The sequence below is a fragment of the Sylvia atricapilla genome, chromosome Z (assembly GCF_009819655.1).
Source record: "Sylvia atricapilla isolate bSylAtr1 chromosome Z, bSylAtr1.pri, whole genome shotgun sequence".
Taxonomy (NCBI): domain Eukaryota; kingdom Metazoa; phylum Chordata; class Aves; order Passeriformes; family Sylviidae; genus Sylvia; species Sylvia atricapilla.
The window spans coordinates 77,860,282-77,878,991 of NC_089174.1; the positions used below are offsets into that span (position 1 = coordinate 77,860,282).

Sequence of the window (18,710 nt, forward strand, 5' to 3'; positions counted from 1 at the left end):
TAATTATCAAAGCAAACATATGAAATAACATTTTACTGCTTCTCAGCACTTGAAAGTGGCTTTCCTTATGTTTCTCATTCTGTTTATTACTGGGTACTCATATTCTGCTACTAATTAATTTGAAAAATATAGGCAGAAAAGACAAATATCTTTGAAACATCCAACTAACAGCCTTTGCGGATTAAAAAGGTGTGAAAAAATGCAACAGTAGTAATATTTCTGAAAAGTGGTGTCAGGTCATTCCTCTAATCAATGTCTGTAATAGTTGGAGCTCTCTCTCTTAATTCACTGATTGTACAAAGTTAGACCTGTCAGCAGCTGCTATGGAGAGTCTGGATTGTTGCCTCCTGACAGTCACAGCAAACAGCAGTGTTAGTGATGGGAGTGGGCAAATGTCTGTGGATCTTGTTCAGAAAACCTGAGCTGCAGGACAGCTGTCATCACCACTGCTTTTATTCTTCCATTCCTCTGCTGTCTTTTCCAGTGTGAATTAACTGAGATGGAGGGATCCTTCCCCCAGTCACAGCCCTCCTGGAAGTGGTTGAAATCCCACAGAGCCACACCATGTGCTTCAGTCCAGGCTCTGCAGTCCCTCAGTCAGGTCTGGGGCTGTACCTTTCATATCCGTAAAAGAATTCTACCTGGTAGTAACGCTAAAAAGGTTTTCAGCTTTAAGAATGTCTGAAGCATGTACAAGAATCCTTTTTCTCCTGAGTGGTCTAAGGCTGTTCTTACTTTCCATCAAGTAAGCTTGTCATTTTCTTAGGGTGTACCTCAACACTAATGCAAACTCAACAATAAGCCTGTGACATAAGCCCTGCTTTTTAAGCCCTATTTTAACAGCCAAGGTGATGCATAAACTGTGCCCGAGGTCTCAGCACAGAGGTGACACCATTCCCTACCCCTCCCTTCTCTGAAGGCTTGAGTATTGAAACAGGAAACAAAATCTTGTGCCTACATTTTGGGAAATGGCAGGTTTTCCATGTTGTGGTGAATTCTATTTTATTTTTTTTTCATAAATACCTGCTTTCTGTAACAAATTCATAATAATTTTGGGGTTTAATATTGTTTGTGATCTTTGAAATAATCCATATGATTTTTATATTTTTTTCAGCTTGGATAAGAAAAAAGAGAGAAGATCCACCCACCATTGAGGTGAGATGAAATGTCTTTAAATTTTCAGTTGTTGTAATGAAATTACTATAATTAATTTATAGTGAATTCATCTGTGCAGTAATCTGTCACTTGTGGGGGAGAATTTAGTATGTTCCTTGCCTAATTGATGAAAATACACACTGACCAGACATCTAACACTTAGAAAAAGTAAGATAAGTGGAAATAGAAACTCCATAATTTTTGGTCATTGTCTGTGTGAATTCTTTTAATATTATATACATAGGTACTTTAAGATGACTATAACCATGGAAGAGTCTCTTCAATTAAACAAATTCTTCAATTACTGCTACAGCTTTTTAATTAATGTAAAGCTTTTTTCATGATAGTTGATACTAAAATGTGAGTTTCATATCCAGCTGCCAGTGGATTCATCAAAACAGGAAAACCAATTGCACTATCATTTTACAGTGCTAATGCTGCAGGGAGTTGCAGCTATGTCTTTTTCAATAAGAGAAAGCAGAGACGTGTCCCACAGTGTCTTTCATGCTGAAGAGTTTGTGAAGAGTTTAGAAACAAGTTTTACTGCTGATCTGCATGTGTAGATGCATGCACTCACATGCATGACTTGCCCAGCATTTCTGTTACAAGTTGCTAAGCACCAGCTAGGAATGAGACAGAAGATATTCCTTATTGCAGAAGATTGAAAATTACACCCATAAAGGCATATATTTGACTTGTATCAGAAGTAACTGTGTCAATGGCATCTCCATCCATTTGGTCACTGAGATCTTCTGGAACATCCTGGCCTGTGAAAAGTTGTCCTGACTCCTGCGTATTGAGATGACCTGGGGAAGCTTGTCAGCTGATGCTGACATGCTGTAAGTCATTGAAACAAGCTTCTACACAACACACAGCTTTTCAACTAATTTTCTCTGCCCCTCTTTGACATTTGCCACTGAGACTATAGAGACAGTAAGGGCTGTACTACACCCATTAATGAAAGAAGTTTAACTTAAATTTATACTTAAACCTATTCAGGGAAGTATGTACGTAAACCCACATAGTAAATGTGGGATGTGGGTCAATGCACAACCCTGCAGGTCTTTAAATAATACATGTAGTAAATCCATAGTAAATGTGGGGTTTGGGTGTTTTTGGTTTTGTTTTTGTTTTTTTAATTTTTCCCTTCCCTCCCCAACCTAGTTACTTATGTAGAGCCCTGGAACTGATACTACAGCAGCTGTTCCATCTAAGTTTGGACTGACCTAATTTAATTACTTCTGGCTTATTCCAACTGTATGCAAACAACTTCTTTTGTTGAAATTATCACTTAATGTGAGACTTGAAGATGGACGCTGTTGTGTCTTTTGTTCTATCACCTTTGTGAGCCAGGCTGCTGTGGTAGTTGCTCTGAGGTAAACCTGTTCAAAGGCAGGCAGATTTGGGTCTGGAATTGGTGCAATAAAACTCCTTCTGGTGCTAGAGATGTTGGTTCATTTTTTAAGTAGGGAGCAAGAAGGCTCCACAAGTGAGAGAACTGTGGAACAGTAGTATTCTAAATATTTTACCTTCCCAAAAAAGAAATTTCTGGAGAGTGAAAGATTGCTGTGACTAATGGTGCATTCAGGGTTACAAGACTTCTTATATTTTTAGTTTCATGAGGTAATAGATCTGAGAAATAATTTAGCAGCTAGGTACTTTACCTGCAGGGTTGTGCATTGACCATATCACAGAGCAGAAATGATAAACTAGGAATTTTAAATTAGCTACCTTTTCCAGTAATCTCTAAATAGTTTTTTCCTGTGTAAGAAAAAGTATTTCAAATATATATTAAAAAGTTCTTGTGAATATTTTGAAAACAATGCTCCAGTCATATTTTTAATATGTGATAGTAAAGCCTAATTTTTTTTCTCTGTATTACAGAGAATAGTTTGGGGCACTATATACGATCTACTTTTCTCCTAATTTGAAACCCGTACATCACAATATCACAATAAATATAATTATCGTAGTGAAGAAAATGCAGCATATTGTTTGGTCCCTATTTGTAGGGCTGATTTGCTTTAGTGTTTTAGCTGTATAAATTTTACTGCCTACTATTCCATATTATATTCCCCTTTTGACAGTAAAGATGGTATGGTGAACTGCTGTTTGACAGCTATGAAACAAGGGAATATTTGTGGCGTACTCCATGTTGAAACCCTGTATAACAAATATCCTTGTTCTTTCATGTATTTCTATATTTAATGACATTTTGCTGTCGACATCTTATGGTAGCAACTCAAAGTTCCTAAAGCATAAGTTTATGGAGTTGTGACTATGTTCCTACCACTGCAGTCTGTAAAAGTACTTTTTAGGATGGTTTTCCTCTCTTTCCTCTACTTTGCCCTTCATTTTTTTCTTTCTAATATCAAATGATGTATGTTAAACTTTATTACAATTTCTGTTCCACTTCTGTTAGCCTACCATCCCTTTTGACTCTTGTATATGGGTATTTTTGTATTTGTCTACCTTTTTTTTTATTAACTCTTGGCTATTTATGATAGAGGTTGCTCAAGTGCTTAGGTTACCAGGTTTCAGGATGAAGTCTATGACAAATTTTTAATTGAAAATATTGCAGAGATACAGCTTTACAAAGCAGTTGGATCTTACTGGTCACACTGATGACCACATGTTGGGAACCAGTGGTTTGGCACTTTAGGCTAACAAAATGTCATTCATTAGTCGTCAGGACCCTTCAGTCATTTAAGTGAGAACAAATGTGAGTTGTTCTGACCTGACAGTGGTCAGAGTAGTTGGGGTCATGCAAGCTAAGTCTGTTGATGATTTTCTTGAGACTTGATCATGTTTTGTAGTCAGGCCATTCTTTCTTCCACAGACACCTCTCACTTTTTTTTTTTTTTTTTTTTTTTTTTTTTTTTTTTATGGAAGAATACTCCAAATTAGCTTGTGCACTGTTAAATGTACCACATCCCTACATCCCTAATGGTTTCTTTTCTCCTTGTGCACCCATCCCTCTTTCCCTGTTTTTGAAGGAAATCACTTGGCTTTTTGTGTCTGGCTAGGCACAACTCGTAAATGTTGCTCATCACCTTGGTTATTTCTAACCTGACCAGTTAATAAGGAATGCTAATGCTGGAAGCCTTGGGATATAAATGAAGTAAAAATAATTTTCTGGGATACTGGTTAACAGGTGCCTTTTGATTTTTTTACAGCTTGAAATATGCCAAGTCTCAATTCAGTTATGATAAGGGTGATAACTTGACAAATTAGTGCAGATTTCATTGTTTTTTATGTTCTTAAACATACTCTGTTCCTGTAGTAATCAGGGAATCTGTTTTGATATAGAGTTCTGGATCATGCGTTTGCCCTGTCTGAGCATGTGTACACTCTGTGTAGTGCATATACTACACATACTACATATACTACATATACACCTTAGTAACAATGAGAATTTGAGGTTGAATAGGTATTTTTTGCAGTACTGTGGCATCCTGTCATCTGTCCCTTTATATGTATATTGAGTATGATTGTATGTGGTTGGATGAAGAGAATCATTGCCCTTATTCCTGTGCAGCTCTAAATTATATTTTAAACAGTTTAACTAGGGATTAATGACTAAGCTGACTAATACATTTCCTTATTATGTATATAGGAAACTAGATGTATGTAGCAAGTTTTTTTGCAAATAGGAAATATGTCATTGTCTAGTGACCTTACAATTTTAAATTAATGAAAATGTTTTAAAGGCTACTAATATTAAAATAATTTTAATCAAATGCTATTTTGTGGAAGCAGATTTAATAATTTATCACTTTACGTGTGTATTAGTTCACCTGCTAAACATTAATGCTGTCAAAATTTATTGAGAAAAGTTGTCTTGATAGCAGTTGTTTTATAGAAAGGATGTTCCATCCATGCAAATTATTACTTTAAAAGGCTATTCAGTTCCATTCTCTGAGCCACAGTCCACCTTCTGTATAGCTCATCCAAAAATTTATAAGGTAAATGTAAATGTGTGGTCCTACCCACCAGCTTTCCTTCTGGCTGCAGATTCCTCAACTGACTTTAAACATGGCATCTTTATATTTTGGATTTTTCATATCTTGTTTGGAAAAGAAAGAGAAGATGCTCATAAAGACAAGGAGGAAACCTTCTTTCTTTAGGCCTTTCTGTGCCTAACTTCTATTTGATTTTTCTTCTTATTTCAGAGGCATCAGATCTGCAGAATTTTAAAAATTCTGCCATCTATAACACAAGAGGTCCGAATGAATTTAGAAATCTAACCTTTATTTTCTCCAATAACAGACTTTATAGCTACACACTACTGACAGTGTCCTGAGGTTCAAGGATATCTGAGAAACTTGACATTGTTTAAGGCCATGTCTGTAGAATGAAGACAGAAATAGTTACAGACTTTCCTGGGGCGTCAGAAAACTAATGAGGAAACTTGCAATTATGGCAATGCGAAGAGAAACTGGTATGGAGAGAAATGGTTTCTCTCTAAACCTACCAGTGTGGTGTCCTGAAAGTAGTAGATATGAACCTGTAGTAACACATCTCTGTGTACACAGATCTTTGACCTAGACAGCACTTCCCTGTTGGTAGAGATGCTGCTTCCTCTGTAGCGCTCACAGGGCTGCACAGCCACAGATCTCAGATTGAACTGAAACCTCTCTGTGGTTCCATATGCATGTGTGTCTTATATTAATATTTCATGGGAAGTAAAGTAGAATTGGATGTTCCTTTAATTACCATCAAGATCTGGAAAATAGATTGAAATTGAAAACCACAGTCAGTGATTGCTTTTCTCATACAGTATGTACTTGTTACACAGTAATAAAATTCTGTGAGTTCTAAATTGCACAGTTGGATAAAAGGTGAAATGCTAAAAAAAGCTTATGTGATGATGCCTTTATTTTTTTAAACTATTTCTAGGGTATCCATAATTCTCTGTTTTGGCAAACTTCTTGTCAAGTGAGGGAAAAACATACTTCAGTGAATTGTAATAAGTATAAGGTTTCTTCCTCTCAGCCCCCAAATAATTACATTGAAATTAAATTCTATTTAGTTCCCACAATGCATATCCACTCTTCCCATTTGTTTGATCATAAGTGTTACTTATTTGAGAGATGGTATGATCAAAAGTAGGTTCATTCATGTAGATTAGTTTACACAGAATTTGCATTCCTTTAAGGAGAATGCAATTTATAAAAATGCTTTGTTTGACACTGTTAGGACTGCTTGTTGTAGTTTTGCTTCTGTCTGCTTTCAGATGCTTCAGCTGAGAAGTTGTAAAATGAGAACACTGACATGGAGATTGTATTTCTTACATAGAGACTAGGGCTTAGCACATGAATAACTTACTCCTGAAGCCACCAAGAACTGCACAGTATGATTAACAGTTCAAGGAAAAAATATCTAGAAAGGACAAGGATAAATATGTCTCTGAACCAAATATTTTCCACCATTGTTGTCCAGAATCACAACCATATTCAATAACTTAGGTTGCACTAAACAGCATTTTCTGTAGTAAACTGTGCACAATTCCAGAGAGGATTATTATCCAATGCAAAAGGGCAGTAAAATTTGACAATATAAAGAACTCAACTACAAAGACCTTAAATAGAAGGGAGTAGTCATAGAAATCAGTAAAAAAAAAAAAAATAATAAAAAAATTGAACATTTGTAGAAGCCATTATCTTTTACATTTTTCCTCTTGTTCATTTTAATCTTCTCTTCAAGTTTGAAATATAGCTGCTTGTCAACCTCCACAGAGGAGCATCAGGGCCAATTTGCCCCATTGCTTCCAGATTGCCCATGCTGCATATTCCAAGGCTGCAGAGGGAAGAGCTCTGCTGCTCTTGTGCTCCTGTCCTTGTGGGGAAGAGTGCATGGAGCACTGGCTCTGTGTCCTGGTTCGCTGACAGCACAGCTGAGCGGGGGGTGGAGAGCAAAGCAAAGCGTACCAGGAAAAGGGCTGGTACAGATTACATCACATGTAGACTGGGGAAAGCATGGACCAAACTGTGACTGAGTCACAGCTACAGTTCCTTGTTTGCTCTGTGGGGATCAGGGCTATGCATTGCCCTTTATTCAGGGCAGAGTGCAGTGGTGCCAGGCTAGTTTGTGTTTTGTGCTGCCTCTACACAGTTTCATCTGTAATCTTGAATGTATGTGTAGTTTCGGACAAATATCTTTGCAGAATTGTAAAAAATAATTCAGGCACAAACCCCTACTGTCTCCATGTGTTGGTAATATGCTTTACAGTCCAGTGTCCCTTCCTTTTGCCTCTTGCTACATTTTCTTGCCAAGCACACGTGTGTTAACACTCTGGTGCCCTAGAAACTATGTCAGCTCATGCCAGAGATTCTGTAGTTCATAACCAGCACTATAGTAGTTCAGTAATAGTAAGCATTGCTTGTCTGCAGATTTAATTTAAACAAAAATTACTGTGAGTTACGATTAATATTTAACTGGTTTAGCCTGGTAGTAAATGTGGTATTAGCACTGCATGTGAAACTAAATATTGTAACTGATCAGAGATTGGCTCAAAAATTGAACCTGTGTAAAGCAAATCTTACACTGATTTGATTAACATTGTTTGTTGATGGACCAAGGATATTTAGTGTATGTTCTTTACAAAATTAGCAGTCAGTGTTTGATTTAAATAACTATTTTGGCTAATCCAGATAAGCCTTTCTATTTCAAACTGCTCTTCTGTTTTTGCAATGCAGTGACAGCTTTTTATTTACCATGTTATTTCTCATTCTCAAGCTGGTACTGCTGGGGTCATATTCAGTTGCTGAGTTATCAAGACCTACCCTGGATGAGAACATTCAGTGCTTCCCAAAGATGAAGTCTTCTCTCTGCCTCCTACTCTTGATGTAATATGATGTAATAGCCAATTATTTCATCTTGCCCATTTAACTTGTCAAACTGGAAAATGGGGTTTAGTTTAATTGTTTGGTGATATTCTAAAAAATGGTGATTCAGCTTAACTTCTAGCATTTTGTCTGAGTTTCGATAACTTGATGATGAGGAAAAATTCTGACATGTTAAATTGTCTTAGATATTTTTTAATACTCTGCCAAAACAAATTTTTCATTCCATTTGTAATTTTTTTAATTTTTGCCAGCCTACAGGAATGAATTTTTAACAGGCAGAGTTCTAAGTTCAAGTTAATTCATAATTAAACCTAAAATATTCATACTAGACATAAAATATAAGTATTCTATGAATTGCACTGTCTACAGTTCAAAAATCATTAATCTGTCCAGCTGTTTCTCAGTTCTGGCATCAAATAGTAACTATCTAACAAGATTCAAATCAAGAGAAATCATGAGTATTTCAAATTATGATAACTTGGGAAGTGAAATAGTTTCTAAGACAACATGAAGCTATTTCTAATTTAATCAAAATACAAACCCATCTGAAAAGAAACGTGGCATTTTTCTCAAAATTAATAATAAACCAAACCCTTGTAATTAAAGGGTTAGGTCTAGTGTCTTTAGAAAACCTTCTGGAAAGTGCCAATCTGTTAAAATAACCTTTAAACCTTGCCCCTTTGAGATTGTACGTTGGTACTGCATATCTGCATGAACCTGCATCCTTAGAGCTCCATTCACAACTTTGCGCTCAGGAGTTTGAAAATATTTTGTGGGAGGCAGGTGCTGGTGTGACTGCCAAGGAGGATGGTTCCTCAGGATGTGAGGTTCAGCAGGTGTTGCAGGGTAGAGAGGGTTCAGTTCTGCCATTTGCCTGTGGAGAAGAATAGCTAGAAGTGTTCAGCAGAGACTTCACTACTGAGCCAGGCTCCACTTGAAGGAATGAGTGTGTCTGGAGAACCCTCTTTTATATGCCTGACACCTTCCTTCTGAGAGGAACTAATTTTATTCATTCTGTAAGGCTACTAGTTTATTCAAGAAGGGCAAAGAAGTGACAATATGGGAGTCCTTAAAAGCAAATGAACACTGCAATCCAAATACTAACCCCACAAAGAAGGTCTTCCAGTACAGTCAGGTAGGCATCTAAAATCCTTTTTCTAGATTTTTCTCCTTGTGTGGAGTGGAGGTGAATATCCACAGAGGATACTTTGTGATACAACTCAGCTGCCTGAGTTACTGAGAGCTTTGAAAAATAAGCAGTTTGCAACAAAAGTGAAAATTTCATGGTGGTAGCAGAAAATACAGCCCTATGCCTTTTGCAGAAACACCCTTGGAAGACAGCTGTGTTGCTCCTAGGAGCAGGCTATCTTTCATTCTTTGATCATGCAGCTGTTACCAATACTAAGATGTCAGATTATGCAGAAGTCAGCAGTTTTGTGGATGAAAAACAGTTGCCTCAATCTCCACACAGGGCTACTTTGGGATTTCCATAATAATAATGTTCTTCAAGAAAAACTTAGACATCACTTTCTTAAACTCTGCCTCCCGAAGGAGGGAAGACATGCAGTTCCAAACATTAGAAGTGTTAAAAACCTCGTAAAATTTAAAATAATCACCAAAGCTGGACAACCTGCAGTGATAAAATGTCTTGTTTTACTTTCCACCTAAAAATAAACTGCAGAACATGTAGTTTGGCTTAGCTCTTGGCATATCCTTTTATGTATCCTATTCCATGTGCTGGGAGCTGATACATTTCAAAGTGAACATCTGCATGTAGGGATTTCAACTGCTTTAAAATGGGGCTGGATATCCTAAGGCATTTTTTGTTTTTTGTTTTGTAGCATAGCCCCAGTTCTTAGAGTTTTCTTTTAATAAAAATGTTGAAGGACATTTCTGATACTCTTGAGATGTCATGTACATCCTAAGAATTGCTGGTTCAAAGAGCTTATGTAATTTATTCATGCGAAAAGACAATATTGAAAGAACAAACTAATCCTTAAAAAAACTGCAGCTATCTGATAGGTAATATGTTCCCTGAGTTGGATAGAAAGATTTTGTATTTCCCGTAATGGCTAGAGCACATTACATGTTCATGTACTTATATTTTAGCAGAAAAGTTTTTGGGGAACAGTTTATAGTAAAGATTGCCATCTTATAAAATACTTGGAGGAAGAGAGAATATAAGGGTTCTGAACCTGACAATGTAGATTAAACAAAGAAAGAAACCTGCAAACTAACTTTTAGCCATCAGTTACTTTTTATAGCAAATAATACAATAAAGGATTTTTTAGCAGTGGAGTCTCAAAGTGAGAATGTATTTGACCCAGTTTTTCTACCATGCCAATTGACTCCATATTTCCCATTCATATTTTCTTTAATTTAAGCACAGGAACCCAGTGATTTTAGTGTACATGTTAGTGGCATGAGTTTAATGCCAAAAATGAATGTGTACATTTTGTAGTTGAAAATTTTTTGTCCTGGTAGATTGTATAGAAAATTCTGAATAAGTCACTTCAGTTTGGGGTGGGTTTATTAGCAGTTGCTAATAAGAATAATTTCTCATGTTATTTTGGGTTTTTTTGAAGATCCACTTTTTCATTTTACTATATCACATTTATACTTTGTCCACAGAAAGCTAAATAAAAGAGCCTTATTTGAGTCTGAAAACCAGAGAACAATTATATATCAACATTTAAAATGAACTTGGAGTACTTGGCATTTAGTTACAGCTACTCTTACCTGACTAAGATAACTTTATGTTGAAGTAATCACTTGAAGAGGTTTAAAATTCATAATAGCTGTTCACAGTAAGTAGGTTATGTTTGTATTTTAATAAATCACTTTCCATTGTTTTAGCAGAGACACTGTTGCAGTCTTCAGTTACCACAAAGGTGTTTGCTTTACTTGTTTCATAGTAGTGGTTTAATACAAGCACCATAGGAGTAATCCCCTTGAAATCAATAAGGTTGTGGTGGATTTACATAGGCCTGTGGTAAACAGGCATAGAATTGGGAGATGCCACGAAGAGGTTTTGCTATACTGACTGTTAAAAAATTTGATCTTGTTATGCTTGGCAGTGTTCCTGTGTGAGCATGTGAGAATTTTCACCCCTCTTCAGTTTGCAAAGTCATTTGTATATTACTTGTGTATTTCCATTCAGTTTCCATTTTTATGTGAAGGGCTCTGCCTCTGCTCTGTATATCTGTGAATTTAGGTACAGAGGCAACTAAGAACCTAGAACAAGGGTTATTTTCCATGGTACCTCTATTGGGTTTGTATGGCCAGGTTTTGGTAGCAGGGCAGCTACAGCTTCTGTGAGAACCTCCAAGAAGTTTCCTCCATGTCTGGCAGAGACAGTCCCAGCCAGTTCCAGGATGGACACACCTCTGATCACATCTGGGCCCATCAGAAATGGTGGTAATGCCTCTCTGATGACATATTTAAGGAGACTTTTAAAAGTTTTGCAGAGTTGCAATTGTGCTCAGAGAAGAGTGGGGTGACAATATGTGAGAGGAATAGCCCTGCAGACAGCCAGGTCAGGGGAGAAGGAGGGACAGGAGATGCTGCAGGCACCAGAGCTGAGGTTCCCCTGCAGCCCCTGGTGCAGACATGGTGAGGCAGCTGTGCCCTGCAGCCCATGGAGGAGACCCGGGCCAGAGCAGGTGGATGCCTGAGAGGGGGCTGTGACTCTGTGAGAAGGGTCCTGGCAGGGACCTCCAGACCCACGGAGAGAGGAGCCCTTGCTGGAGCAGGTTTCCTGGTAGGATTTCTGACCCTGTGAAATGAAAGATCCACACTGGAGCAGGTTGTGCCTGAAGTACTGCACCCCATGGAAAGGACTTACGTTGCAGCAGTTTGGAGAGGACCGTTGCTCATGAGATGGACTCACTTTGGAGAAGTTCATGGAGAAGTGTCTCCCATGGGTGCGATGCCATGATGGTATAGGGAAAGGAGTCCTCTCCTGGACTAGGAGGGAGAGACTTGCTAAGGGGAAGAGACAGAGCTGAGAAGGAGGGAGGGGTAGGGGGAAGGTAATTTTAAGATCTTATTTTACTTCTCATCATCCTGAGATAGAACTGAGTCTTTTTTGCTTGTGATGGTATTTAGTACGTGATCTCTCATAGTGGGCGATCACGCACTAAATACCTTAACTTGTGAACTCTTAATTATATGTTTTCTCTTCTGTCCAGCTGTAGAGGGGAGTAACAAGTTTTGCTAAGCATCTGGCATCCAGCCATGGTCAACTGTCTACATAAGGTTTTCTTTAATTACTGTCTTTTAAAGCATTCTTAGGTGTTCATATTTCCTACTTCAACTCTTGGCAGTATCATATGTATTTTAACACTGAAATTCATGAAATTATGTCCTTGCTCACAGAGGAGTGTACTGGTATAATTTCTACTTAACTCCTCCATATACTTGTAATCTGGAGAAAAGAATTCAGCCTTTTTTCTTAATTTTGGAGGCCATTTCTATCCACATGGATGACTGGAAAGTGATCAGGAATAATCAACATGGTTTCAGTGCAGATAAATCATGCTTGACAAATCTGATTGACTTTTATGATGCCACAACTGCCTGGATGGAGGAGGGGAGAGCAGTGGAACCTCGACTTCAGCAAGGCTTTTGACACTGTCTCTCATAACATCCTTGTAGGAAAACTCAAGAAGTGTGGACTGAATGAGAGGACAGTGAGGTGGATTGAGAAGTGAATGGCAGAACCCAGAGGGTTGTAATCACTGGCACAGGGTCTAGGTGGAGGCCTGTCACTGCTGCTGCTCCCCAGGGTTCAGTTCCAGGCCCAGTACTGTTTAACTTACCAGTGACCTGAGTGAAGGGACAGATGCTTCCTCAGCAAACCTGCTGAGGACACAGAGCTGGAGCAATGGCTGATACCCCAGAGGACAGTGCAGCCGTGCAGAAGGGCCTCAACAGGATGGAGACGTGGACAGAGAGGACTGAAATTCAGCAAAGGCAAGTGCAGGGTCCTGCTCCTGGGGAGGAGCAAAACCCCAGGCACCAGCCTTGGGCTGCCCTGCTGGGGGGCAGCTCTGAGGAGAAGGACCTGGGGGTCCTGGTGGACAACAAGCTGTCCATGAGCCAGCAGTGTGTCCTGGTCGCCAAGAAGGCCAATGGGATCCTGGGGACATTAGGAAGAGCACTGCCAGCAGGTGGAGGGAGGGGATCCTGCCCCTCTACTCAGTTCTGTGAGGCCTCACCTGGAGTGCTGTGTCCAGTTCTGGGCTCCTCAGGGCAAGAGAGACATGGAGCTCCTGGAGCAGATCTAGCAGACGGCAATGCATTTGATTAGAGGGCTGGAGCATCCCTTCTACAAGGAAAAGCTGAGATGACTGAGAGGGGACCTGATCAATGTCTGTCAGTATCTGATGGGAGGATGTCAACAGGATGGAGCCTGGCTCTGCTTGGTGGTGCCAAGCAATAGGACAAGAGGCAATGGGCAGAAACTGATGCACAGGAAGTTCCACCTGAATGTGAGGAAGAGCTTCTTTTCTGTGGGGTTGACGGAGCACTGTAACAGATTGACCAGAGGTTGAGGAGTCCCTCTCACCAGAAATAATCAAGCACCGTCTGGACACAATCCTGTACTGTGTGCTCTGGGATGACCCTGCTGGAGCATGGAGGTTGAATGACGTTGGACCATCTGCACCCTCTGTGCCACTGCACCATCTTCCAACCTGACCAATCTTTGATTTCCTGATTTTAGTTATTTATTGTGTAGTCTTGCCCTAACAAGACCCCAAAGCTTGCACATCTGTTTCTCCCAAAACTGTGCCCTGAGGTAGAGGTACGAAATACCATGGGCAAAGTGAATTGCAGGAAGAGATGCAAATTATAAATAGCTCTAAGTATCAACTCCAACATAGGAAGCAATGCAAAAAGTAGTCTTATTTTTAATGTACTTTCACATTTTATTGGTGACTGTATTTAATTCCTTAATTTCGTCTTTTTGCTCCAATAGAATAGTGAAGTGGATACTACAATGCAGTTTTTCTTCAACAAGATGATTCAAACATTAAGAACCTTCTAAGATAGGGTTGAATTTGCAGTTGTGGAAAACCAACTAATTTTGCCACGTTTTGTTTTACTTAAATACCTGAAAATATGGGTCATAAAATTAAGAAAAGAAATGACTGTTTGAAATGTTTTATTGCAACTCTGTATATTGCATTTGCTTTTGACTTACCTAATTACCTTTCTACTTTGTCCTTAGGAGATTCTTAGGAATGAAAATTATAGAGAAGAAATGAAACAAAAAGTCAAGGATGTATATGAAAAGGATAAGCTGCTTCAGGCCAAGGAGTACGAGGAAGGACTTGTTGCTGAGCCAAGTCATACTCAGGTTAAAGGCCATGCATCTGCCCCTTACTATGGAAAGAAGGAGCCCTCACAAGACCCCACAAGCACTGCAAATACCTTCCAGCCAGGTGCCTGGATACCAAAAGGCAGTGGTAGTAGTCAAAATAAATAAGCAATTTAATGGACAGATACAATGGATAAATATTTTAACAGATGACATACACAATTGTTATATACAAGAGTGCAATAAACTAGTATTAAAGCAGTTTCAATTACTTTTGCAGAATTATTCAAATAGGCTTAATCATGACAAAGTATGATGAAGTGTTTGGGTTTAATGAAAAGTGTTACTAAATTTGGGGTTGACAGTTGCTGTTCATCTGTTGCTCTTGAATTCATAGCTAAAAGACTATCTAAATTTTCTTAGAGTCTAAATTGATTTTTTTCCTTGAAGACTAACTTGAGTTTCAAAACTGTTCTTGATACAAGAATTGTACTTACATTTTCCCAAAGCTTGGCCAAGATGTCTCTTCAGAATAAATCCCATGGCAGTGCCAGCATGCCTTCTGCTGGCAAGCAGACAGAAAAGGTGATTTCATGAACAGGAATCACTATGACACTACACTGATTATGCACTGTACTCATCATAGGGACATTCTTGTAACTTCAGACAGTCAGCATAGCTGAATTAATGCTTGATTTGCAATTTGCACATTTAATTGCACATTTACAATCAGTTAAACTACATATAACTGCTATAACAGAAGCTAGAAGTACTTAATAAAGCTGCTCGACAATAACACTAATTCCTTGATCGGTGGTGCCAAGCAATAGGACAAGAGGCAATGGGCAGAAAGTGATGCACAGGAAGTTCCATCTGAATGTGAGGAAGAGCTTCTTTTCTGTGGGGTTGACGGAGCACTGTAACAGATTGACCAGAGGTTGAGGAGTCCCCCTCACCAGAAATATCACTAGGTCTGGGACATGGGACTATCACAAATATTTTTAAAAAGTAGTTAGTTTTTATTCCTGGTGTATCTGTGGACTTCCCTAGATGATTAGATAATTTTGGCCACAGTGTAGATACATAAAATGTGCAGATTATTTGCTTAGAGATGATGTTTGAGAACTTCAAATAAAAATGAAGACCACACAATTTTTTTTCCAAAAAGTATCAAATTTATTTATGGAGTATACCCAGCATCTGTTCTCTTCCCTGTGTTTCAAGCTATGTAGGTATCAAAGGTCGAACACATACATATTTGACAACACATCATACAAAACATGGAGATTTAATCTCACATAAAATGCCCAAATGGTATATTCTAATAATGCTTGCTTTCACCAACAAAATTGAAAGGGGATCAACTTCACATTTACTTAAAGTAATTTCAGTTAGACTCCCCACTTCTGATCCCCCTTGGTGTCAGCCAGCTCTATAGGTTTCTTCATTTGAACAATGATATTATTATAAGGTTTTATTTTTAAACCCGATCAAAGAGTAGCTGCTAGAATGCACAACTCCGTACTGCTGTTTAAAAATACACGAAATGTAAAATCTTAATGACTGCTACAAGCTCTTTTGAACTAGACTACATAGAGGCCACCACAGACTATTATTAAAAAGTTAGGCTTTGAAAAATTAACCAGTTCTGTTAAAAGAGATTAACTGGAAATAAGGTTAAATTATTTTGATCTATTTACAACATAAACCTGACTTTTTTGACTGTGTCAGCATTTTGCAACCTGTAAGGCAGCAGAATTTCAAGGGCCATGAGAACAAAAGTCCTACCTAAACTCAAGTCTTAGATCAAAGGTAGCCAGCAGGTTAGCAAGCAGAACTAATGTCACCAGCTTGTGCATCATCCTTGCACAGCTGTCTGCTGTAGGTCTCTGGGACTCAGAACACCAGGCCACCTGGGTCTTTGGTCTCACCCCATTTATGGCTATTCTTTGAGGCATAAAGAGTTTATGAAGGCAAAAACAAATTAGTTACAGGTGGAGCATTCAGGTGATTGTTAGGGAAGACCAAAGAACATGTATTTTATAGAACATGAGTGCCGTAAGAGAAATGACGCTAATAAGAACAAGCAATCAGTTTCCTGGAACTTGGACTGAAGTTAAAGGCTGTTGATGGCTTGTGTTTCAGGAAACAGGAAGAGCTAAGATAGCTTAAGGTTAATTCTGCAGACAAGCAGCACCATCAAAGACACTGCAGCAGCCACTATGGGCACACACAGTCATATGCAGTGACCTTAAAGGAAATCAGTCATGTCTGCTATCTAATGCTACAGCTAGCTTGTCTCTACAGCCCTGCTCAGGGTATTCCAAAACTTGCATTTCTGTAATCCAGTTTATTATTCACGTTTTCCCCTAAACTGAACAATTTTAAAACATTTGTTAAGTCATAGCTCAGCTAAGAGAAAAAAAATTATCTACCTTCAGAGCCACCTAAGAGGTTAATTTTTTAATTTAACATGCAAATTTAGAAAAGCAACCTGCACTAGGATACAAGTAGTAAATTTAATTACTCTAACAACTGTCACTTGGGCAAATTTTAACACAAATCAGCAGGAAAAAATACACTGGAAGTATTAGATTTCATTCATATTCAAGAAGTAACAGGATCAAGTATCAAAGGACAGTTACAACACAAAATGTACAAGTATTTCATTTTAAAAGCGGATTCGTTGCACAAAGAAGGCCATTTTTGCCCATTTAATCCTTCTTTGTTCGTTTGGCTTTTGCAATGTTCTCCTGGCGTTTCTGTTTCTTCTTCTGCTCTCGTTCCCGGGCCTCAATCATTTTTGCAAGCTTCCACGACAGCGCGGCGCTGATCACAAACAGCGGCGTCAGAGCCAAGATCACGGTCGTCAGGAAGCCATAGGGGTCCTTGGCAGCCCACTCCACGATGTACTCAGCCCAAGCCTTAATATCCAACATCTTCTCTGCTTTCCTAGTGAGAAAGCCCTGTGGAATATTTAAAAAAAAATAAAAATTCTGAGTGCTCAGCAAAATAAAAGCATGCATACACAAGAACGAAACACAAAAAGTTCCACCTTCACATGGGCAAGAACAGCTTTACACTGAATGTGGCTGAACACTGGAACAGGCTGCTCAGGGAGGTCATGGAGTCTCCCTCTGGAGATACAGAAAGCTCAGGTGGACAGGTTCCTGGGTCACCTGCTCTAGGTGACCCTGCCTTGGCAGTGAGGTTGGACTGCACGATCCCCAGAGCTCCCTTCCAGCCCTAACGATTCTGTGACACCAACTACCATTTTCATATAAGTTATCACTATCAAAGGGCAAGACCATTTTTGCTAGAAGTTAAAAGCAGCGCATAGTGTGTGAAAGCACAATACAAAGCATTGATCCTACGTTAAAGTTCCGTGCTTACACAATAAATCGGCATTTAATCAAACACAGCTGCAAATGCTACCAGCAATATACTGCTAAATGGGAAAAGAGATTTGTGCTTCTCTGGAAGTGAGGGAACGCCAGCCCGGCCGGTTTATGTCTCTGCAGGCGTCACCGGGGAGGGGAGGGAGCCCCGGGGGTGCTTCGGGCACACAGCTGCCCGCGGGGCACCAAACGCCGCCGCGCCTCCGGGGCCGAGGGCTGGGCCGCCTCCCCCGAGCCTCCCGCCCCTGTGCCGCGGCCGGCACTGCCTCACCTGCGGCCCGGCGCCCTCCGGGCCTGCCGAGCGGCGGAAGGCCGAGCCGAGCTCCCTGCGGACAGAGCACACGGGCCGTGAGGGGACGGCGATGCTCCCGCCCGAGCCGCGCCCCCGGGGCCGCCCCGCGGTACCGCGGCCCTGCAGGGCTCCGGGATCCCGAGCGGAAACAGGAAAGAGGCGCCTGCCCCGCCCAGCCCGGGCGGGCGGGAACGGGAGCAGAGCCCGCCTGCCGCGGGGCTGGGCGGCCGCGCCGCGCCCCGTCCGCGCTGCCTCTGCCCGGGCCCCGCCCGGAGCCGCCGCGGGGCGGGCAGTGATGCTCCCGGATCCCGCCCGGATCCCGCCCGGAGCCACCGCGGGGCGGGCACTGCTGTTCCCGGATCCCGCCCGGAGCCACCGCGGGGCGGGCACTGCTGCTCCCGGATCCCGCCCGGAGCCGCCGCGGGGCGGGCACTGCTGCTCCCGGATCCCGCCCGGATCCCGCCCGGAGCCACCGCGGGGCGGGCACTGCTGTTCCCGGATCCCGCCCGGATCCCGCCCGGAGCCGCCGCGGGGCGGGCAGTGATGTCCGCCGGGAACCGTGCGGCAGGGCACGGGAGGTTTCGTCAGTCCATTAGGAAAAAGCTGCTAGCCGGGAAGAAGGAGTTTCCGAGGTACCCGGATGCGGAGTACCCTCAGGAAGCTGGAATGCCCCGCGGTGTCTCCGTGCGCTCGCC

General features: G+C 40.7%; 2 protein-coding genes across 2 annotated transcripts in view; one reads left to right on the plus strand and one right to left on the minus strand.

The window, feature by feature from the left end:
* The window catches only part of NDUFAF2 (NADH:ubiquinone oxidoreductase complex assembly factor 2), a 61,482-nt gene extending 46,889 nt beyond the window's left edge, over positions 1–14,593 (plus strand). Inside the window, exons 3-4 of the mRNA XM_066339917.1 lie at positions 1,115–1,155; positions 14,236–14,593. Of these exons, the coding sequence (XP_066196014.1) occupies positions 1,115–1,155; positions 14,236–14,493 (299 nt within the window). The 3' untranslated portion in view covers positions 14,494–14,593. The remainder of the gene's footprint in view (positions 1–1,114; positions 1,156–14,235) is intronic.
* A 2,309-nt stretch (positions 14,594–16,902) lies between these two features.
* Positions 16,903–17,291, minus strand: SMIM15 (small integral membrane protein 15). The gene has a single exon (XM_066339918.1). It carries the CDS (start codon positions 17,262–17,264, stop codon positions 17,040–17,042), a length of 225 nt encoding a protein of 74 aa, XP_066196015.1. The 5' UTR covers positions 17,265–17,291; the 3' UTR covers positions 16,903–17,039.
* Positions 17,292–18,710: the final 1,419 nt, after the last annotated feature.